Source organism: Salvia miltiorrhiza, chromosome 1, assembly GCF_028751815.1.
Source record: "Salvia miltiorrhiza cultivar Shanhuang (shh) chromosome 1, IMPLAD_Smil_shh, whole genome shotgun sequence".
Lineage (NCBI taxonomy): Eukaryota > Viridiplantae > Streptophyta > Magnoliopsida > Lamiales > Lamiaceae > Salvia > Salvia miltiorrhiza.
This window is the reverse complement of record NC_080387.1, coordinates 56,772,155-56,791,661: the sequence shown is the minus strand read 5'-3', so window position 1 is coordinate 56,791,661 and position 19,507 is coordinate 56,772,155. Positions and strand designations below refer to the sequence as shown.

At 35.5% G+C, this 19,507-nt stretch overlaps 3 protein-coding genes across 5 annotated transcripts; 2 read left to right on the top strand and 1 right to left on the bottom strand.

The window, feature by feature from the left end:
* Nucleotides 1-5,075: 5,075 nt before the first annotated feature.
* Nucleotides 5,076-11,402, top strand: LOC130995911 (uncharacterized). The gene is made up of 10 exons (XM_057921411.1): nt 5,076-5,376; nt 6,159-6,309; nt 6,404-6,587; nt 6,989-7,059; nt 8,920-9,057; nt 9,152-9,243; nt 10,065-10,336; nt 10,552-10,637; nt 10,768-10,869; nt 11,053-11,402. Exons 1-10 carry the CDS (start codon nt 5,267-5,269, stop codon nt 11,212-11,214), a joined length of 1,368 nt encoding a protein of 455 aa, XP_057777394.1. The 5' UTR covers nt 5,076-5,266; the 3' UTR covers nt 11,215-11,402.
* Nucleotides 11,403-11,573: 171 nt separating this feature from the next.
* Nucleotides 11,574-14,163, bottom strand: LOC130996784 (protein THYLAKOID ASSEMBLY 8-like, chloroplastic). The gene is made up of 3 exons (XM_057922091.1): nt 13,609-14,163; nt 12,961-13,347; nt 11,574-11,971 (listed from the first exon to the last, which is right to left on the bottom strand). The coding sequence occupies exons 1-3, from the start codon at nt 13,912-13,914 to the stop codon at nt 11,942-11,944; spliced, it is 723 nt and encodes a 240-aa protein (XP_057778074.1). The 5' UTR covers nt 13,915-14,163; the 3' UTR covers nt 11,574-11,941.
* A 646-nt stretch (nt 14,164-14,809) lies between these two features.
* On the top strand, nt 14,810-18,259 carry LOC130996886 (mediator of RNA polymerase II transcription subunit 7a-like). Of its 3 annotated transcripts, none has more exons than XM_057922173.1 (5): nt 14,810-15,086; nt 15,316-15,385; nt 16,637-16,803; nt 16,900-16,973; nt 17,916-18,259. In XM_057922173.1, the coding sequence occupies exons 1-5, from the start codon at nt 14,952-14,954 to the stop codon at nt 17,974-17,976; spliced, it is 507 nt and encodes a 168-aa protein (XP_057778156.1). In that variant the 5' UTR covers nt 14,810-14,951; the 3' UTR covers nt 17,977-18,259. The 3 variants fall into 3 exon arrangements, with proteins under 3 accessions (XP_057778156.1, XP_057778150.1, XP_057778157.1); XM_057922167.1 differs by lacking the exon at nt 17,916-18,259 and adding an exon at nt 17,047-17,301 and having other exon boundaries at nt 14,839-15,086; XM_057922174.1 differs by lacking the exon at nt 17,916-18,259 and adding an exon at nt 17,091-17,301 and having other exon boundaries at nt 14,840-15,086.
* The last annotated feature ends 1,248 nt before the right edge of the window (nt 18,260-19,507 follow it).

Genomic DNA, 19,507 nt, shown 5'->3' with positions numbered 1-19,507 from the left:
CGGAGATTATTCTCGTTACCGGCGGTAAAATGCCGCCGGCAATTTTTTTTGTAATTTAATTAATTAATTATTATTATTATTATTATTATTATTATTATTTATTTAGTTATTTATTTATTTATTTATTTATTATTATTTTTATTTATTTATAAGTTAGACGAACTTCCCAGTCGGTCACCCATCTTAGTTGTGCTTTAAGTCAAGCACGATTAACTTTGAAGTTCCTTTCGAATGGTCACCAGTACAGAACACTCGTATTATTGATATATATAGTACCTATTAATTCATTTAAAGTCTAATTCAATATACAAAATCATATATATATTCATAACCTTATAATATATCGAGATGGTATCGATGAGATGCTGTTAATTACGGATCGAACTCGTTTTTGTCTTTATTTTTATGTCGCAAAAGTATTTATTTATTAATTTATTATTATTATTATATAATTTTTTAATCAATATAGTTTATATTCACCATTAGTATTTTATCATGATAATTGTATTTTGAATTTATTTCCATACGTCCTTATTTTTATAAAAAAACAAGGAGATAATTTGTTAAGATAAGTAATTTGAATTTATTTCTTTAGCTAGTTTTTTATGTAATTTTTAATTATATTTTTAGTTTTTTATGTAATTTTTAGGTTTATTAAATTAATGAAATTTTAATCTGAAGTAATTGTGTTATTTAAATTGATGTAATTAAAGTTAAATGAAAAATACAAAAATCAAAACTAAAGAAAATGAGTAAGAGAACGTTTAACTTTAATTAAAGTTAACGAGTCACCCCAATATTGGGTGCTTACTCATAAGTGGTCCTCCACTTCATTGAGCAAGTAGCTTACTCAATTGATGTGAATGCTTTAATAGAATTTAAACTTGAGATTTTTGATATGATAAATACACATTTTATCACTAAGTCGTCCAAAGGAGATATAATTGAGATGTTTGTTTCTTGAATAATCCATGTTTAAACAATTTCTTTTATCAATATTTAAGGGAGAGGATCATACGGCCAAATCTCGTAGAGCACCCACAAAAACGATATCACGATATGTATGAGCCATGCAATCAAATTATGAAAATGTTTAATTTGATGCCAATAAATTAAACTTATTTGTATCATCGATCATTTTCATTGTCAATCCAACGGTAGAAAAAACATATGCGCACATTGAGTAACACCAAAACCGTCATTTGACCTTTTAAGTTATAACTAATCACGTTTTGCTTTGTAAATTGGTGAATTTTTCACTTTTAAATGCAGCATACAGAAAACTGTGATAAGATTAGGAAACACTGTATATTGAATCAAAGTAATCCGTTAAATCTTCAAGAAGAGCTTCAACTTGTTGCGTAGCATGAGAAGGTTAAAAAATATTCTCTTTAGACCAAAGCATTGACAAACATGCTTCATACATTTTTATAACCATAGACTTTTAAAATCTCATTTCTACACTACAACCAAATATCAGAACTACAACAATCAATATATTCAAAATATCGAGCTCTAACTTAAATGGTAAAATTAAGGCATCCAAAGACTCTTCTTTGAAGAGGTCTTCGGTTCAATCCCGTCAAATATGCAATGTAGTTTTTGTGTAAATAGTGGTCTCACCTGCGCGTGCAGTTATTTTTCCACCTTTGTGTGGTGTAAAGGTCTCGTTTGCATGTCAGTGACTTATTTAATTATATAATAGATACCTCTTGTAATTCTAAAAAAATTGCATATTCAAAATATCGATAAAAATATAGAGAAAACAATTTGTTACAATGAGTTCAATGTTGTTTTTCCTTATATCCACATCCGCTACCATATAGATGAGCACAAGATATTTCGATCTAAAATATATTAGCAAAATTTGAATACATAATCTTCCGAGTTACACGATGAACATTCCATAAACTAGATCACACAAATAAGCACACCACATTTAATTATGATTTAGATCAAATTAATTAATTTATTAAATGTAATACTCCCCTGTCCCGCTTCAAATGATTCAAAAAAATTAGACACAGAGATGAAGAAATATGTGATAAAGGTGTAAAATGGTGGTGGGACAATCGAAAATAGAAATCGAGTTATTTGAAGTGGGACGGAGAGAGTAATTTATAATTTGAAACAATGTAGTCAAATGGCCATAATGAAGATTGAAAATCAATTTTTGGCCCCTAATCTTAAAACATCAAAATATGGCCATTAATTAGGTGGTATGTCTAATTTGCCCTTTTTACTCGGCCGCTGGGGTGATTGCGCGACCGCTGGATGATTGCGTGGCCGCTGGAAGCTTATGGGTGAGTTGCGCGCTCGCGGGGAAAAGCCTGCGCCCGCTGCGCGTAGGGATGGCAACGGGCCGGATCTGGACCGGGTCTGGCCAATACCAGATCCAGATCCGTTTTCATATACCAGATCCAGATTCGGATCCGGATCCGCGGGTCTGAAAATTTTGGATCCAGATCCAGATCCAGATCCGTCAGATCCGCGGATCCGCGGGTCCAGATCCATGGATCTACTATTTTCAAATTAAATTCAAAAATCTAAAATGAATTCATATCATTTGTGATACAAACAATTCATAGCAGAATCAAAATTTGAGTCATTCGAATATAAACAATTCAAATCAAAATCAAAATCAGAATATGAATTCGAATATGAATAAAGCAATTCATTCCACTTGTGATACAAACAATTCATATCATTCGAATATGAATTCATAAATTTCGAATATAAACAATTCAAATCAGAATCAAAATTTCAGCCATAAACATGCTCAAAATCAAAATCAAAATCTAACCTTTGATTCAGAGCACACTCATGGCTGAACGACGGCGGCGTCGCGGCGGTGGAGTCTGGCGGCGAGCCGAACTGGAGTGACAGAGAGGCGGCGGCCGAAGTTTCTTGCGGCTGGGCGGACGAAGTGTGCTGCACTGCTGCTGGGCGGACGAAGTGCGGACGAAGTCACCGGCACTGCTGCTGGGCGGACGAAGTCACCGGCGATGGGAGTTCGTGCGGCTGGGCGGACGAAGTGTGCTGCACTGCTGCTGTTGTTCCCTATTTCTCCGGCGTCGGGCGGGCGAGAGAAGTGGAGAAGGCGGCCGGCGATGGAGGTGAGGCGGCGTGACTGAGGCCGAGAAGGAGATGGCCGATGGAAGATGGGAGTGAGGCGGCGCAGAGAAGTTGAATAACCGAGAGGGGAGAGAGAGATGAATTAGAAATTAGGTTTTCAAAGTTATTCTATTTTTTTATAATTTTAATATATTTAATATTATAAATAAAATAAATATAAAAAATAAATAATATATTTTGAATTAAATCGGATCCACGGGTCGGATCTGGGTCGGATCCGGATCTCAAATGTCAAGATCCAGATCCAGATCCGTTTTAGAAAATGAGATCCAGATCCGCGGATCCAAAAAATTGAGATCCGGATCCGTAAAATCGGATCTGGATCCACGGATCTGGACCGGGTCCAGGATCCATTGTCATCCCTAGCTGCGCGTATGGCACTTATGGCACTAATAGTGCCATATGCATCATTTTATTACTTGGTTTTATTTTGGATTTCCGTTGGCACTTATGACACTATTTTAAACAATTCCCCGTAGGGTTTAGATGTTTCATTTAGGGTTTAAATTATCCATTTAAGGTTTAGATGTTCGATTTAGGGTTTTAGATTATCCATTTATGATTTTTTGATTCTATTGTTGTTGTTTCTGATGCACGTATGACACTTATGACACTATTAGTGCCATAAGTGCTAAAAGGACCATTTTACTTAGTTTTATTTTGGATTTCCGTTGGCACTTATGGCACTAAGTAAAATCTTGGCACTTATAACCCTATTAGTACCATAAGTGTCTAACCCGACCCGGCACACGATCCGCGTGCCTGATCCTACCCGATCCGCCTCATTAAGCGTAAAAACGTCTAAATCAATAAAAATGGCCTAATTTTATATTTTTTTAATGTGTGGCCATACATTGTGTTTTATGTTTCATTTTGGCTACTTCAAAATTTTACTCTTTATATTTCATATATATAACCGTTTGATTGGTGTTTATCATTTTTTTTATTTTTGTTAGTTCATGAGTATAATATAATGTTATAATTCCTAAAAATATATAAATAAATATATAATTTAATATAATAGTACTAGTATAATATAAAAAGAGAAATTTATAAAGTGTTTTTTTAACATGAAAGAAATTTATCAAGTTAAATTTGACATATAATCGAGGATACATCTATACTATATTAAAAATGGAGTTTTCAATTTCAAATTGATTTCAAAATTGAATGATAATTTTACAGTTAGAATAAAATTAAAGGTTTATTTATAACCTATACATTTTTTTATTTTTTATTTTTCTTTAACTTCTTATTTTTCTATTTTATTTCTTTTTTAAAATTGTGAAATTCGACTGATTATAAAATATTTGATATACATATCAAATTAAAGATCATGACAAGAGCTTTAATTTGATATATGTTATGTAAATATTGAATTTAAAATATAAAAATTATATTTATTTAAGATTAAAACTTAAGAAAATTCTCTCTCCTCTCTCCTCTTTTTTCAATTATCTTTTAACATATATTGTTTTCTTTTTTAACAATATCATTTTTCATTAATATGACTTATTCTTTATTATTTTTATATTAAACTAAAATATATTTATCTTAAATTATACTTCATCCGTACATTTGTATTGGTCCCTTTGTCATTTTGGGGTGTCCCAATTGTATTGACCCCTTTATTAAAATAGCAAAAATAAAGATTCTTAAGTGAACAAAAGTAAGCACTCCACCTACTTAACTCATAAATAAAGACTTTCTTAATCTCCGTGCCTAAAAGTAAGGGGCCAATACAAATGGGACGGAGGAAATACTATTTTTAATTATATTTAAAAAATTTATATAATAATTAAATGATAATAAATTTTATATATAATAAAATATGAAAATATTTTTCGTGCGTTGCAGGAGTGCAGATGCTAGTGATGTATGAAAATGTCGGAACAATTAAACTATATTGGAGATCAAATTAAAGTTTATAAAAAAAAATTCAGTCTTTAAAACAAAACAGCACAAGTAAAAAGAAAAAGAAAAGAATTCAGAAAATACTAATGAGTCATCACAGCTCCAATCCACGCCGATCAAACAGCGTAGTAGCAGCGCTAAATCGCAAGATTGATTTTTTCTCAAACAGCAACAAATTTGTGATGATTTTAGCGGAAATCTAGAAGACCAAAAAACCATGAGGAACAGCAGCAGCAACAGTAGAGATGACGACAGAAACAAAGAAGTTTCTTCTTCACCTCCAGTTACTGATTCCAGATTCAATCAAACTCTTAGAAATGTTCAAGGGTATGGGTGTGTGTGTGTGCTTATTATTTCCACTGTTTTAGATCTACACTTGATTTTCAGGGCATCCCATTTCTTGCGGCACCCATAATTTTGTTGTTTATGTTACTCCCATTTTGTGGTTTCTCTTTAACCAATTAAATTATGAGAAGTTCTGCGGAATTTGTAATGGGATTGTGGGAAATTAAGAAATTAAGTTCTTGTTCGATTTTGTGACTAGTTAGTGTAAGTTTTACTTAATTGATTCCATCTGTTAGCAAATGATGACACAAATTTTTTTGTTGTGTGATTTTAGTGGAAAAAAAATTAGATCGTGAACTGTGAAGTTCTTAGTGTGAAGCAACGAAAATTCAAGAAAAAGAACAAAAAGTTCTTCACTGTGTCTATATGTGCTGATAATTGGTGCTACAACTGAATTGGTAGTTCAAAGTTTATAAGATCTGATCTGATGGATTCAGTGCTTCTTTGAGGCTTTTTTCGGTTATTCGGTCTAATGAATAGTGTAACTGAATATGTAAGTCTTAGTTGGTTCACTTGGTAGATCAAATTCATTTTCTAATTGCTGAATTACAACTCTGTGAACTGTCTAAAGTTTGCCAAATGTTGGTGGCGGCGTGATTTGGCTATCTGGTATTTTTTTGCTGCCATAGATTAACTTTCTGCGTTCAATTGCATAATATAGGTTGCTCTATTTTGTCCTGAAACCAAAATCTGGTTTGACTAGGCTATTAGAGTTTATTCATTTATCAAACGAGTGAAAACGTAACATAGATTCTTATGTACAGCTTGCTCAAGGGTCGCAGCTTCCCTGGTAAGATATTGATAACTCGGAGATCAGACCCTTTGGACCCATCAACTCTGCATTCCCCAAACATTGACAGGAGGTCTCCAGAGAGTGATAGAGATCATAGTGACCAACTGGACAGATCGACTGAGGTATCCATTTTTGCTGCCCAAATATATGCTCAGATCCATAGAAACCCAAAAGTTAAACCTTTGACTTACTGATTGATGTTCTTCATCCTTCTAGGATGAACTTCAAAACAGAAGTAGCACAAATGCTAGTTCCTCAGTTAACAATACAAAATCTTCAAGCACGAGTAGTCAAAGCACATCAAAAGAGATCCCTAAGTCCAATGTGGGAGCTAGAGCTACAGATTCTGCTAGGCTGATGAAGTTCACAAAAGAATTATCTGGGTCCTCTGTGATCTTAGGTATGTACTTTTCTTCGTTTTCCATCAAAGAAGTTGGGTAGAAATAATAATATTTCGAGTTTATTTATATGCGTTTCTTAAGTGGTTATGCACGAACACATAGCTTGATGGCATGCATTGCAAATTTGTTCTCATCTCCCATCTTGATAGGAAAGTCATACAAAATGTGGTGCAACCAGGTTTTCTGATAACCACTTCTCTGCACACTTTATGTATTTCACAAAAAAAACATGGCTACTCACTTGAATATCAATGAGACTATGAAAGTAAATCAATTTGATATTTCTTAACATTAATGCTGAAAGGAATTCAGCCTTATTCTTGGGTTTAATGCTGAACGTCTCTCATGGCTATCTTCCCTCACTCTCTTAGTGCTCTTCTTTTTTACTGATATGATGCAGAAAAACTACGTGAATTAGCATGGAGCGGCGTGCCTCCCTATTTACGCCCAACTGTGTGGAGACTTCTCTTGGTATGGCCATTCATAATTGATCTTTTTTGCATTATTGAATCACCGTGAAGTTTTAGTAATTTAGTTCATTTTCGTTTAGAGAGTTTTCTACTTGGATTTCTTTGGAACATTGTTATGTTGTGGATTTAATTAACTTGTACCTTTCTTATCACATGTCTCTCTCCCTGTAAAAGGGAATGCAACGGGAGGTAAAAGTAAAGGTTTTCATAATAAACAAAGATTCTATAAAAATAATAGCCCATACATATTGAGTAATAGTTTTAAAGCATGTATGAAAATGTCCACTTGCATAAGTAGTTGACCTGGAATTCTGAGATTAAATGGTCATTCTAACTTCTAAGTGTAGAATATGGGGCTACAATCTTATGGTAATGCTGCAGCCTGCAAGAACATTTGTTGTTGACCTTCTTACTCCCATCCAATGTTATCGATGGCGGATGGCGGTCCATGGCGGTCAGGCCCGAAAACCGCCATAAGGCTATGGCGGGTGCCATGGCGGGTTATGGCGGACGTTTGGCGGATTATTAAAATAATAATATATATATAATTATATATATACAAATTATGAAATTAAAGGATGCAAAATACATAATAGCATAGAAAACTTGATATCCAGTTCAAACATAACACAAAATTCTAAGTTCAAGCATAACAAAATGCAATGATAAGTTCAAGGCTTCAAGCATAAAACATAAATAGATAGTAATGTCTAATAAGAAATAAAATGTTAGTCCTCCTCAGTCCTCATCAACATCCACATAGTCATCTTCAGATTCCTCATCAATCTCATCGAGTTCATTTTCAAATTCTTCATCTTCAAGCACCATCTCTAACCCTTTCCCTTTTGATCTTGAGGATGTGGAAGTGATTGTCATTTCTTAGAAGATCTAACACTACTAGCTCTAGAATTAGCACCAAGTGAAGTTGATGACTTTTTTCTTTTCCCCATGGTGGTACACCTAGTATAAGTTATAGGCTCTCTAACCGCCGAAGCCTCATAAACGGTGTCCCAATTAGGTGAATCATTAACATGTAAAAGAAAAAAACAATCTGCCATTCTAAATTGGAAAAAAAAAAGTAAAAAATCAATCTGCAGATTCTGCACTGAAGTATTTTATACTGAGTATGAAATTTAAAAAAATAAAAAAATAAAAAAAAAGACATCTGCAGTTGTAAATTTATTCAAAAAATACAGTAAACATTTCAAAAGTAATAATATTTTAGAAGAAATAAAGAATAAAAGGAGTTCTGTTCTAAATGAGCTGAGGATGTAAGTGTCCTGCTTATAAAGTGTAAGGAAGCTTTCCTTGTCTTTTCAAGAATTGGTGAATATTACTTTCCTGATGGTCAAGGGATCTTCATCCCGAATGTGTGTATGGTATATCCCATGGGAAGAATGTAGCATGGCCTCAAAGTCAGCACCTGCCGGAGGTCACCGGTGGTTGCTAGTGCTATGGGAGCTCTTGAGGGTTTCCAGAAAGAGGCACCTAGGTAATGAGGGCTGCTATGATTTTTTTCTACTCCTAAAAAGCCTAATTTTAATTGGTCAACGGGTCAATGGGTCGGGTTAACGGGTTTTACTGACCCATAAAACAAGTTGTGGATTAAAAATCCGCCATATCCCGCCATAACCGCCATGGCGCCATGGATATGGCGGCCGCCATAACCCGCCATGGCAAAACTGCCATGCCATAGGATTTTCATGGCGGTTTACTCTGAAACCGCCACCGCCATCTGCCATATCCCCGCCATGGCGGAAATTTGACAACACTGCTCCCATCTTGTGATTGTTAAGGCTAATGATGCCATGCTTTAGTATATTTACTCAATTCTTGAACTTTAAAGATGAACTGACAACAGGGATATGCACCCTCTAATTCAGATAGAAGGGAGGGAGTTCTGAGAAGAAAGCGTGTGGAGTATCTTGATCATGTTGCGCAATATTATGATATTCCTGATACGCAGCGCACAGATGAAGAGATTACCATGCTTCGTCAGGTTTTTAATTTTATAATCTTTTTTAAGGTTCTTCTTGTGTCTTTTGGTGCATTATCACATACTTAATTATTATTATTTCTCATGAACTTGTTAGATTGCTGTTGATTGTCCTAGAACTGTACCTGATCTGTCTTTCTTTCAACAAGCTGAAGTTCAGAAGTCATTGGAGCGAATACTTTATACATGGTTAGATGCTGTTTCTTGATCTAATTTTGCATCTTTTTGGATTTTATTGATGATCATGCGCTCTCATCTATGGGCATCTCAACGGGAGACTATTTGTGAGTGAAGGAAACTTGTTTGAATGTTTCATGTTTCTATTCTAAAGGGTTATTGTGGACGATGTCTGTCTATAATAGATGATGATTTCACATCCCTTCCATTATCAATTTAATATACTAGTTACTAAACTGTGACTGGATGCATCTGTAAGCCCATATTTCTTTGGTGCCCAGGAATTTTTTTGGCGGTAAATACAGGTTCGGATGATGCATGCCGAATCACGACGAAAATTTTGTGGTGCTAATATAAGAGAAAAGAAAACCAATGATAAAAGATCCTAGTGTTCGAGGCATCTTCTTTTAAGGAGAGTTGATATAATAAAAGTTTTAAGTATCTTAAGCTTTTGCACACCTTGCATCAGTCCTTGTGGATTTTTGAACGACTGAAATAGTTAATTCCTCAATAAACCTCTTGATGTCATTATATTGTGGTGTTAACAGAAAAAAATGCATCTACTGAAAGAAAATTCAGAATATAAAATAATTTTGATTTAATGGTTGTCAGATTGTCATCATGGGCTGATCTTCAAACTTGATCTTGCTTTACTAGGGTCGTCTTAGTGGGAAACTTGTATGATATTTATCATTATGAGAGATGCCGCTGTATGATGATATTAGTGATGATAAGTGATGCATCCATTAATCATTGTGCTGTTTCTTTTATTCCTTTTATCATCCTTCATATCAAATTCTGTAGTAAATAATGCTATTCTTTTCCCATTCAAGGGCTATACGGCATCCTGCAAGTGGTTACGTGCAAGGAATAAACGATCTCGCGACACCTTTCTTAGTTGTTTTCTTATCAGAATACCTAGAGGGCAGTATTGACACTTGGTCAATGGCTGATCTGTCTCGTGAGAAAATCTTAAATGTTGAAGCTGATAGTTATTGGTGCCTTTCGAAGTTGCTTGATGGTATGCAAGATCATTACACATTTGCCCAGCCAGGAATTCAACGTCTTGTGTTTAAGCTGAAGGAATTGGTTAGAAGGATTGATGGTACGATCTTAATAGCTAATCCAGTCACCTTGTGGTTGCTTCTATTTTGAAATAGACATCCAGAATTTTCCTTGTCCATGTAGATAACATGCCCATGCATTAAAAACCCCATCAACTCCGATTTTTGTTTCTCCATTTTGACATAGTCTGATTATTAGATGAAAAAAGATCCTTGATTTACCGATTAACTCGTTTGTCCTTTCCAAATGAATTAGAACCTGTTTCAAAGCACATAGAGGAGCAGGGGCTTGAGTTTCTGCAATTTGCTTTCCGCTGGTTCAATTGCCTTCTTATACGCGAGGTACATTATCATGCTGTTCAAGTTTAGTAGAGTGAATAAACTTGTGATGCCATTAATTTGAAAGTATTGTATATACATTTTCCTTGCATAGCCTTTGGATCAACTGTGAATGGTTTAATGTTATCTTCAGATTCCATTTGGTCTCGTTAGTCGTTTGTGGGACACGTATCTTGCTGAAGGGGACGCACTACCGGATTTTCTTGTCTACATATCTGCCAGCTTTCTGTTGACTGTAAGATCGCTTTCTGTATTGTGTCTACTAGTAGCATTCTAACCAGACACCGGAGTCTCACTTTAGATAAATTCATCCATCTCTGTACATTGTATTATTACATTCTTGTACGAACTCTTAACGTGAGTTTTTCGTGTATTTTGCTTTGTTATGAAGTTGGAGATTGAATTTGTATGTTTGCAGTGGTCAGATAAGCTGCGGAAGCTCGATTTTCAGGAGATGGTCATGTTTCTTCAGCACCTTCCTACGCAAAACTGGACCGATGCCGAACTAGAGATGGTGCTTTCTCAAGCTTATATGTGGCACACCATGTTCAACAACTCACCTAGTCATTTAGCTGGCTAACTAATGATCTTCTTCTGTCTCTTATCCCTTTGTTTTTTCGTGATTTTTTAAAACTCAACTTTTTGTTGTTGGCATCGCATTTCCTATGCTGCAGCCTGCTGTATTATCTTGTACTTTGGCTTTAATTTCACTTTTACAAACAGTTGTAAAAAACATTTTGCACAAATGCTAACTTTTGGATCCACTTATGATGATGCTCAGCACTTTTCACTTCTATTTACCCAATAAACAGATGTATTGTTTAATTAGTGTCACAGAATATATGCTGCTGATTTTTCTAACACTTTAAACTTTGAAACCTCATGAAAATACACAGCATATCATTGAAGTTCCACATGACTGTGTTCAGCAATACAAAGTTACAAACTAAAATTTTTATGTTACTATTAATAAAAACAAGATGTGTAGGCTTCTGAACCTTATCCAACAGAGGGTTACAACTTCATTTTAACAAAAGATCCAAATTTTATAAACTAAATTTTTGTTTTTTCACATGAGCAAAGCAAGAATTTAGGATCTTTTGTAAGAGACGGAACTACATTTTTACCTTTCTACCATCCTAAGAAATAGGGACTTACATATTTGTCCTTTGATATGGCTAGCTAGATGTTTGTGTTCCAGATGAAAATATATGTACTTTATCGTCTTTATGTTGTAAGTCAACCAAACTCTTCCACCCCATCGACGATGCGATGAAGGGACAGAACAAAGTCGCGTGACACGTTCTTCAGATGATGACAAGTTTCTTCCTCTTCGGCTGCAACAAGACAGACAGCTCATATGAGACGGAGACTAGGAAGAAAATGATTTTCATACAATATTTATTAAAGAAAATCATACCGAGGCAGATGGAAGTTAAATCCACTACAACTTATGATATAAAGAAGAAAAAAATTGGCAGTTTCATTAAATAGAAAACTTAAAAATAGGTCACAAACATGTACACATGCTAAGTCCTGTAAGCTAAAGCCTCTTAAAAATCATAAAGTTGCAGCTGAAATGTAACACATACTCTGCAACAATTTCTGAGAACCCTCTTGAATTCACTATTATGTTTTACTTATAATTCAGATTTCTCACACAAGGACTTCAAACAATGTTTAGAAATTTCATGATTACATAGCAAAATGCGCTGTTTCAAAAGAGTATCTATCCTCTGGGCCTTTGGCATGTTGAGGCAAAGGACTATCAGAAACTATCATCCTAATATAGCAAATACGAAAACTCCCAACTATAAAGTTAGAGAAAAAGCGAGTGCTACCCAAAGTATTCTTAGCTCTAGATGCATCTCGGTTTCCAATCAACCATAAGTCTGGAATCTAAATTCACTAGGTGAAACCATCATAGGTTGGTGGGGGAAAAGAAGATCTAGATCAAGTGATCAACCAAACACTTGGAATCCAAAATAGAAGAAGAGAAGGTAAATATGCCAAGTTCACACCATCTTTACTAAACTAAGTGAAGGCACTTGCTTCTAATGCATAGCCATGGAAACAGGTAGAAAATGTTGATTTTCTGTTTAACAGAGACTCTAGTGGGGCTGCCAAGAGGAGTATCTGCCTGGTCTCGAGATTTCACAAAAGTGCCACTATTGCATGCTGAAAAGGTATCAAAAGGCACCAGAACCTAAACAATCAAGTTCATCTAAAGTAATGGTCATAGATAATTTCATGTTTAAGCAAATAAGTATGCAGAAACAAAAGTCACCACCTACAAAAGATGAGCTTGAAGGTAATGGATACTCACATACTGCCTTTCAACTTCTTCAAGAAACTTGTTAGGGTAATCAAAATACTCAGCACATTCTTTCCTTATAGCTTCTGAAAGGGAATTCTCACCGGCCTTCTCTAGATTTCTTATCAAAATTGTCAAAGTTAACTTATCCGGGACATAACCTGAAGCCTTCATCAACTCATACGTTTCCATTGCTTTACTCACCATTCCAACTTTGAAATAAGCTCCAATCAGTTCGGTATAGGTTCTCGCATCAGGTTGCAGGCCTTCATTTCGCAGTTCCAGAAAAAGTTGTTCAACCATCTCAATCATTTTACGTTTACCCATCATCAATATCATGTCGTTGAACAGAGACAGATCCGGTACATACCACGTCTCTTTCCTCACAAAATTAAACACCTGAAACCTAGTGATTTAGGTGATAAGCACATTCAAACAGAGTAGATAAAAATAACAGAGCTGATGAAAATAGAAGCAAAAGAAATGACTACTATGTTGTATATGAAAATTCAGTTCTCAACTGGCACCTCAAGCCCTAAACAGAAGTTCTCTATGTTCAGTCCCAATACATGCACAAAAACGAAAAAAATAAAAATAAAAACTTCAATAAAGATTAAATCTCAACAAAGATGCATGCGACAATAAAATTAGACAACATACCTTGAGGGCTAAGTCCAATTCATTTTGCCTCTGCAACTCGGCCAAGGTGTCCTCTAAATCGGCCTTCAAAAGCCTGCTGAGCTTGGTGGTGAAAACCTGCTCCAATTTAGAAGGCGATTTTTGTGCCAATTTCAAGGACTGAACTGCTTGAATGGCTTCAGAGGAGAGCACTCGCGTCCTCCACATAGGTTTTCTGGGGCCATTTCTAAGACCTCCGCAAGTAATTCTCAGTGAGTGAACAAAGGTCGGAATCTGAGGCTTCTGTTGAAGGCAGAGTTGAGAAAACTGGAGTTTGAAGCTGCACATTATTACTTCTTCAGGGAGACCTCGACCCTGAATTGGAGAATTGAGTGAACTAGGGCAGAAGAAGTCAATTTGGGGATTTTCTAGTCAGAACACAATTGTTCTGTGGCTTTTATCTGCCGTTTTTTTTAAGGGGTGTTTTGATTCTACAATATTGACTACAATGAAGAAGATCCTCTGCAGGGGAGAAACTACACACCACCATCACCACACCAACTATGCTGTGCTCCAAAACGACGCCGTTTTACTTTTATTTATTTATTATTATTTGGTTTTTCTGTTGCAACTTTTAGCTCAGGTTTTTCTTATTCTTTTTCACTTTTAGTTGATAATCGTAAATTCGTAATTGGTGTTTTCCTTAGAGTTGATTACTTCATGATTATGTTTTATAAATTAATTACTTCTAGTCAAATTAATTATAAAATTTTAATTGAAGCTTATTAAAAGTTAATAAATTATAATACTTCATCAGTGCACAAAAATAGTTTTAAATATAGACCTCACGAGTTTTAATGAAAATAGACTAGAATACTTTTAAACGTCCAAAAATGATAACAAAAAATTATTTTTTGTGGACTAAAAAAGTAGAAGATTATTGTTAAAATTATAATTCAAAGGTATATATTGGGGTGAAGTGAATAAAATTTAGCGTTTAATTTAACATACACGAATTTTACTCCAATTTTGATTTTGCTTGTTCTTTTTTTTTTGGGAATTAGATTTTGCTTGTTAGGTTTATATTATTTTTATTTTTTATTATCAAAATAAAATCATTTATCTTTTCTTTTTTTGAGACGGAATAAAATCATTTATCTTAGAAGTAAAACAAAGGAAAATAAGTAATAAAAAAATATTTTCCACCTAATTAAATTTAATACGTCCGCGCCATAGTTTCGGTGTTATAAAATGACATTTTCTGTGTGTAGAAAAGTGAAAATTCACGAAAAAAATACTCCTCTTCACTTCAGTGACAGTAATTGCCGATCGTCTCTCTCAGATCCTTCTTCGTTCTCTCGCTAGCATTCCTCTCCGACAATACGATGGCAACGGCGACTTATCCACCGCCCCCGCCGTATTACAGGCTCTACAAAAACTATTCCGAGGATCCCGATTCCTGCCCCGCGCCGCCGCCTCCTATTCAGGGCCCCTACCTCCTCTATGGCGCCAGCTACACGGTATCCCTCAATTTCCAACTTCTATCTTCTCATGTATACGAGAATTATCAACTGTTGTGTTTCCTTCTTATTTTATGTAGTTATAAAACATGATATTCCCTTGAAGGCTTTTCTCCAAGACCTAAATTACTATATGCTGCAGTTGTAGAATGCAGTTACCTATTAAAAACAATCGAATTGGGGGATGTGATATTTGTTTCTCTAACCTTGTCTTTTAATTATCTTGTAGACGGATGATGTCCTTCCAGGTCTAGAAGAACAGGGTGTTCGTCAGTTGTACCCTAAAGGGCCCAATATCGGTATGTGCCTCGAATTTGTACTTTTCACGCAACATAGAATTCTAAAGTTAATTTGAAACTTAATTGAGTTAATTTGGAAACTTAAATTGCCAATTACTTCATTGTTTTGTTTGCTTTTTTGTTCTTTTAGACGATGTTTGTTTCTTGTGTGTAAACAGTATTCATAGTTTGAGCGCTGCTCACTTAAAACTTTCACTGTTTTATAGCTTAGGTTGCTTATGAGATTAAATGATAATGTAAGTCCAATGCTTTTCATCTCTCTGGATACGTCTAAAATGGTCAGAAGTTTGTGTTGGTGAACATTTCATCTGACCACATTTCTTATCCGTAAATTAGCCATTCCACTTTGCTGGTCAGATGTGAAGTTTTGTTACTACTGCTTAATACACAGTTGGCTCAGGTTTGGTGTGAGCTAAAGCTGAGTTATAGATAAGCTTTGAGAGCTTCAGCACGAAAAAAATACAAAATTTTGACAAGGGATACTGTGGCTTTTCATAAATTACTACTCCTTCTTTTTATCTGGACTTGAATGTCCACTTTGAATATGTGGAATACTCATTTACATTAGTCACAGATAGTATTTAAAGGAACCTTAGTCTATTCTACAAATCCAAGCCCGTGCCTGAAAGGTATGCTGTCCCTTAACTTTCTTATCTATTAATTAATACAGAACTTGGTATACCATTTAGTTCCCATAAGGCTATTGTCTCAGCAGCAGATGACAGCATCTACCATGGAATGCACTACAAACATCAGGTTGGGCATGAAAAAGAGAACCCTAGAAGTTAAGATTGAATAGTTACCTTTTCTTTATAACATGCAACCTAGATGATATCTGGAAATGATACTGATAGGTTATAGAATTTATAGTCTTAACCTCGTTATGGTGTTAGTTCCTGGCACGTATTAAAAGTTAAAACACCAGACATAATATGTGTTTCATATGCAAATTGGAAGAGTGTAAAGCTGCATGGATAGTTTTATTCTATACCAGGAAATCAAATTTCAGTCCAGCAATCAAATCAAGCATATAGTTTGCTATTATTAATGTACAAAAAAAGGTTAAGAGTATTCTTCCGTTTTTAGTATTGTTGTTCTTGTTGAAATATCCATGTTCTCATGCTTATGAAGATGTAATCTAGCAAAATTACTTATATTTCATATCTTTAGGTAGATATCTTCTGTATTATTCTTACTTTGGTGAGAGAATGCTGTCCAAAACTGAAGTTTGTTCGTTTGATTTTCCATTAGATTTCAAGAAAGAGCTCAGGTCTCTTAACAGGGAATTGCAGTTAAATATTTTGGAGCTTGCTGATGTTCTTGTAGAGCGTCCATCGCAGTATGCTAGGAGAGTAGAAGACATCTCTTTAATTTTCAAGAATTTATATCACCTTCTGAATTCTCTGCGTCCGCACCAGGTGAAGTATCTCTACATTGATTTAGTTGTTTGATTGAAGAAACAAATTTTGGCTTTTATCTTCTTCTTTATTCACATTGTACCTATATCTTATCAGGCTAGAGCAACATTGATCCATATTCTAGAACTCCAGATACAGCGGCGTAAACAAGCTGTGGAGGACATTAAAAGGTATGTCACCTCTGCCAAGCTCTCCAATGGACTTTTTGTATCATGAATGAGACTTATACACTTTATATTTCAGTTTCATGTGCCTTCCACTTTTCACTAACGAAGTATGGTTGGCAGTGGTAAGAAAACTTTCATTGTGTAACATGCTGTTGCCAATACTCTAGCAAGGATAAGGACCATAAGGTTTTTGCTCATTACAGTTTTCTCTCTGTTATTGACAGCACTTAAATGGATTCTGGTGCTAGTCTTTTGTAGCAATTAGCTTAAAGAAATATGATTTCAGATGTAAAATAGTACTATAAATTAATTATATTTTGTGATGGGAGGAGACAAGAGCTTTAAGTTTTTCGAGATGCTGTCAGTTTCAATGGAATAATGACAGAATCTGCAAATGGGGCATGTCTCTTCTCTAGTTTGTAGATGGCTTCTGCTGCATTGGTTTCTTATAGCCACTATAGTGAAGCGGTAAACATTCCTCTTCTGTCTGACTTGGACTTTAGGACTCTGTATATGAAATATCTCTGGCCAAATGTTTGGTGCATCTGCAGTCAATATTTCGTTGCAATAAGGCTGTCCCAGACATATCCTTTGATCCTTAGGTTTCCAGATTTGTTAAAGCTGAAATCTACCTAGCTTTGCAGTAATTAATTACTTAGGATTAGCCTAGATAGTAAAAATAGTAAAGCTCATCCCTTGTTTACTTTGATGAACTCTGAAACTTTGGGATATCCCAAGGCCCTTGATAATCTCTATCATTTGAGCTAGTTTTGCTTGATTCATATAGCATGCAAGAAGCATGATTTAAGCAAGATCAATGTTGCAATGTCAGTATCCTCTGTGTCTAAACTCTATCATCCATGCTACATTCTTGCACCACATATTAATAATAAAGTTTTGACATGCTTTCCACTGTGTGACATCATGTTTCTATCCGATGATCAGGAGAAGAGAGGAAGCACAGAGACTTCTAACAGAGGCACTTGGAACTCTCGATGGACAATAGGGACCAACTCATAGTTTCAGATACGACATGTTTGTGAGTGCTACGAAGGAGCATTCAGCCTTACTCAACTAACAAACTGATTCTACAAATGGGCCGACTTTGAAGATGCTAACTCTTCTGCTGATTCTGTATGTGGTGATACTGAATTGGAATGTGCTTGTCTGACTGTACCTTACATGGGCACACGTTCATTGTGGTGCCACTCCTTTTTTTCTTTTTTGTGGCAAAAACTTGTGTATATATCTGGATGTACGGGTCATCTAATCCAATTAGGGTTCATCAATTTCCATTAGGGTTTATTAATCATCAATTAGAATTTATGAATTGCAATTTGAATGTAACTAGGGTGGACGCAATGTGCATCTAGATGCACTAGAGTATGCTCTCTTTTTTATCTTTTTCTTTTCTAAATGCTGTGAGAACCTATTGCCGCTTTTGTGTAGTAGTAACTTGCAAGCTACATAGAAGAGATGTATCATATTTGAAAATTTAAATATGATAGATAAATTCTTGTTTTTGCGTAAAAAAACCCAACAATATTAGTAAGATGATATTCATATATCCACAAAAACACAATTACAACGATATAAATAGATGAGTATTTGACGGATGTGTTAAGGATTTTTTTTTTTTAATTCTTTTGGATTTCCGTTTTTTATTTATCATTTAAAAGGTAAGTTTAGACATTTATTCGAAAAGTCTTTAATTTATAAATTTTTAGTGACACAAAAATAAAGTGATTTTATACCAACTTGGGATAGCTAAAGATAAATCTATTCAACATCTTAAAAATAAATAGGGTTAATGCCGTGAAAAACCATGAAGTTTGGTCGGATTTCCAAACTTTTCATGAACTTTTTTTTATCAAAAATTCCATGAATTTAATGGTCTGAACAATTTTTTTATGATTTTCAAAAATTCCCAAATTAAGTGTTGACATGGCATTTTTAAGTGACCTGAAATATGACATGGCAATGCCGGACGGGAGATAAAACGACGTCGTTTAGATGGGAAATATAACGACATCGTTTTACCTTAAATTCCAGCAGCAGCCGCGAGCCACCCGGCGGAGGCGCGACTTGCCGGAGCTGCTGCGAGCCACCGCAGCGACCGCCAACAACAGAGAGGGAGAGGGGGGGATCGGGCGACGGATGGAGATCCAAGGCAACTTCGTCAAATTCACTGCCATCGCCGTCAAATTCACCGGCAGGGGATTTTGTCCTCTATTTGCAGAGCTCTCTCAGCGGCAGGAGATTTTCGATCTGGGAGCGGCAGGGGATTTTTGTCCTCTATTTGCAGAGCCCTCTCGGCGGCGGCGGCAGGGGAGGCGAATATGGTGCGGCGGCGTGTGGAAGGAGGGGAAATTAGGATTTGAGGGTGGGGGAAAGGGGGGAGACGATGGGGGTGGGGATTTTCGATCTGGGAGCCGCAGAGCCCTCTCAGCGACGGCGGCAGGCGAAAGGAAGGGAAATTAGGATTTGGGGTGGGGGAAAGGGGGGAGACGATGGGGGTGGGGATTTTCGATCTGGGA

What these genes read in the sequence shown, in the direction of transcription:
- LOC130996886 (XM_057922167.1), top strand. Translation starts at nt 14,952, where the DNA reads ATGGCAACGGCGACTTATCCACCGCCCCCGCCGTATTACAGGCTCTAC. An exon ending in CCCTAAAGGGCCCAATATCG is followed by an intron (nt 15,386 to 16,636) that starts GTATGTGCCTCG and finishes ATTTTCCATTAG; the next exon opens with ATTTCAAGAAAGAGCTCAGG. An exon ending in GCTGTGGAGGACATTAAAAG is followed by an intron (nt 16,974 to 17,046) that starts GTATGTCACCTC and finishes TTTATATTTCAG; the next exon opens with TTTCATGTGCCTTCCACTTT.
- LOC130996784 (XM_057922091.1), bottom strand. Translation starts at nt 13,914, where the DNA reads ATGTGCAGCTTCAAACTCCAGTTTTCTCAACTCTGCCTTCAACAGAAG. An exon ending in AATTGGACTTAGCCCTCAAG is followed by an intron (nt 13,348 to 13,608) that starts GTATGTTGTCTA and finishes ACTAGGTTTCAG; the next exon opens with GTGTTTAATTTTGTGAGGAA. An exon ending in AAGAAGTTGAAAGGCAGTAT is followed by an intron (nt 11,972 to 12,960) that starts GTGAGTATCCAT and finishes GTCTTGTTGCAG; the next exon opens with CCGAAGAGGAAGAAACTTGT.
- LOC130995911 (XM_057921411.1), top strand. Translation starts at nt 5,267, where the DNA reads ATGAGGAACAGCAGCAGCAACAGTAGAGATGACGACAGAAACAAAGAA. An exon ending in TGGGTCCTCTGTGATCTTAG is followed by an intron (nt 6,588 to 6,988) that starts GTATGTACTTTT and finishes GATATGATGCAG; the next exon opens with AAAAACTACGTGAATTAGCA. An exon ending in ATTGGTTAGAAGGATTGATG is followed by an intron (nt 10,337 to 10,551) that starts GTACGATCTTAA and finishes CAAATGAATTAG; the next exon opens with AACCTGTTTCAAAGCACATA.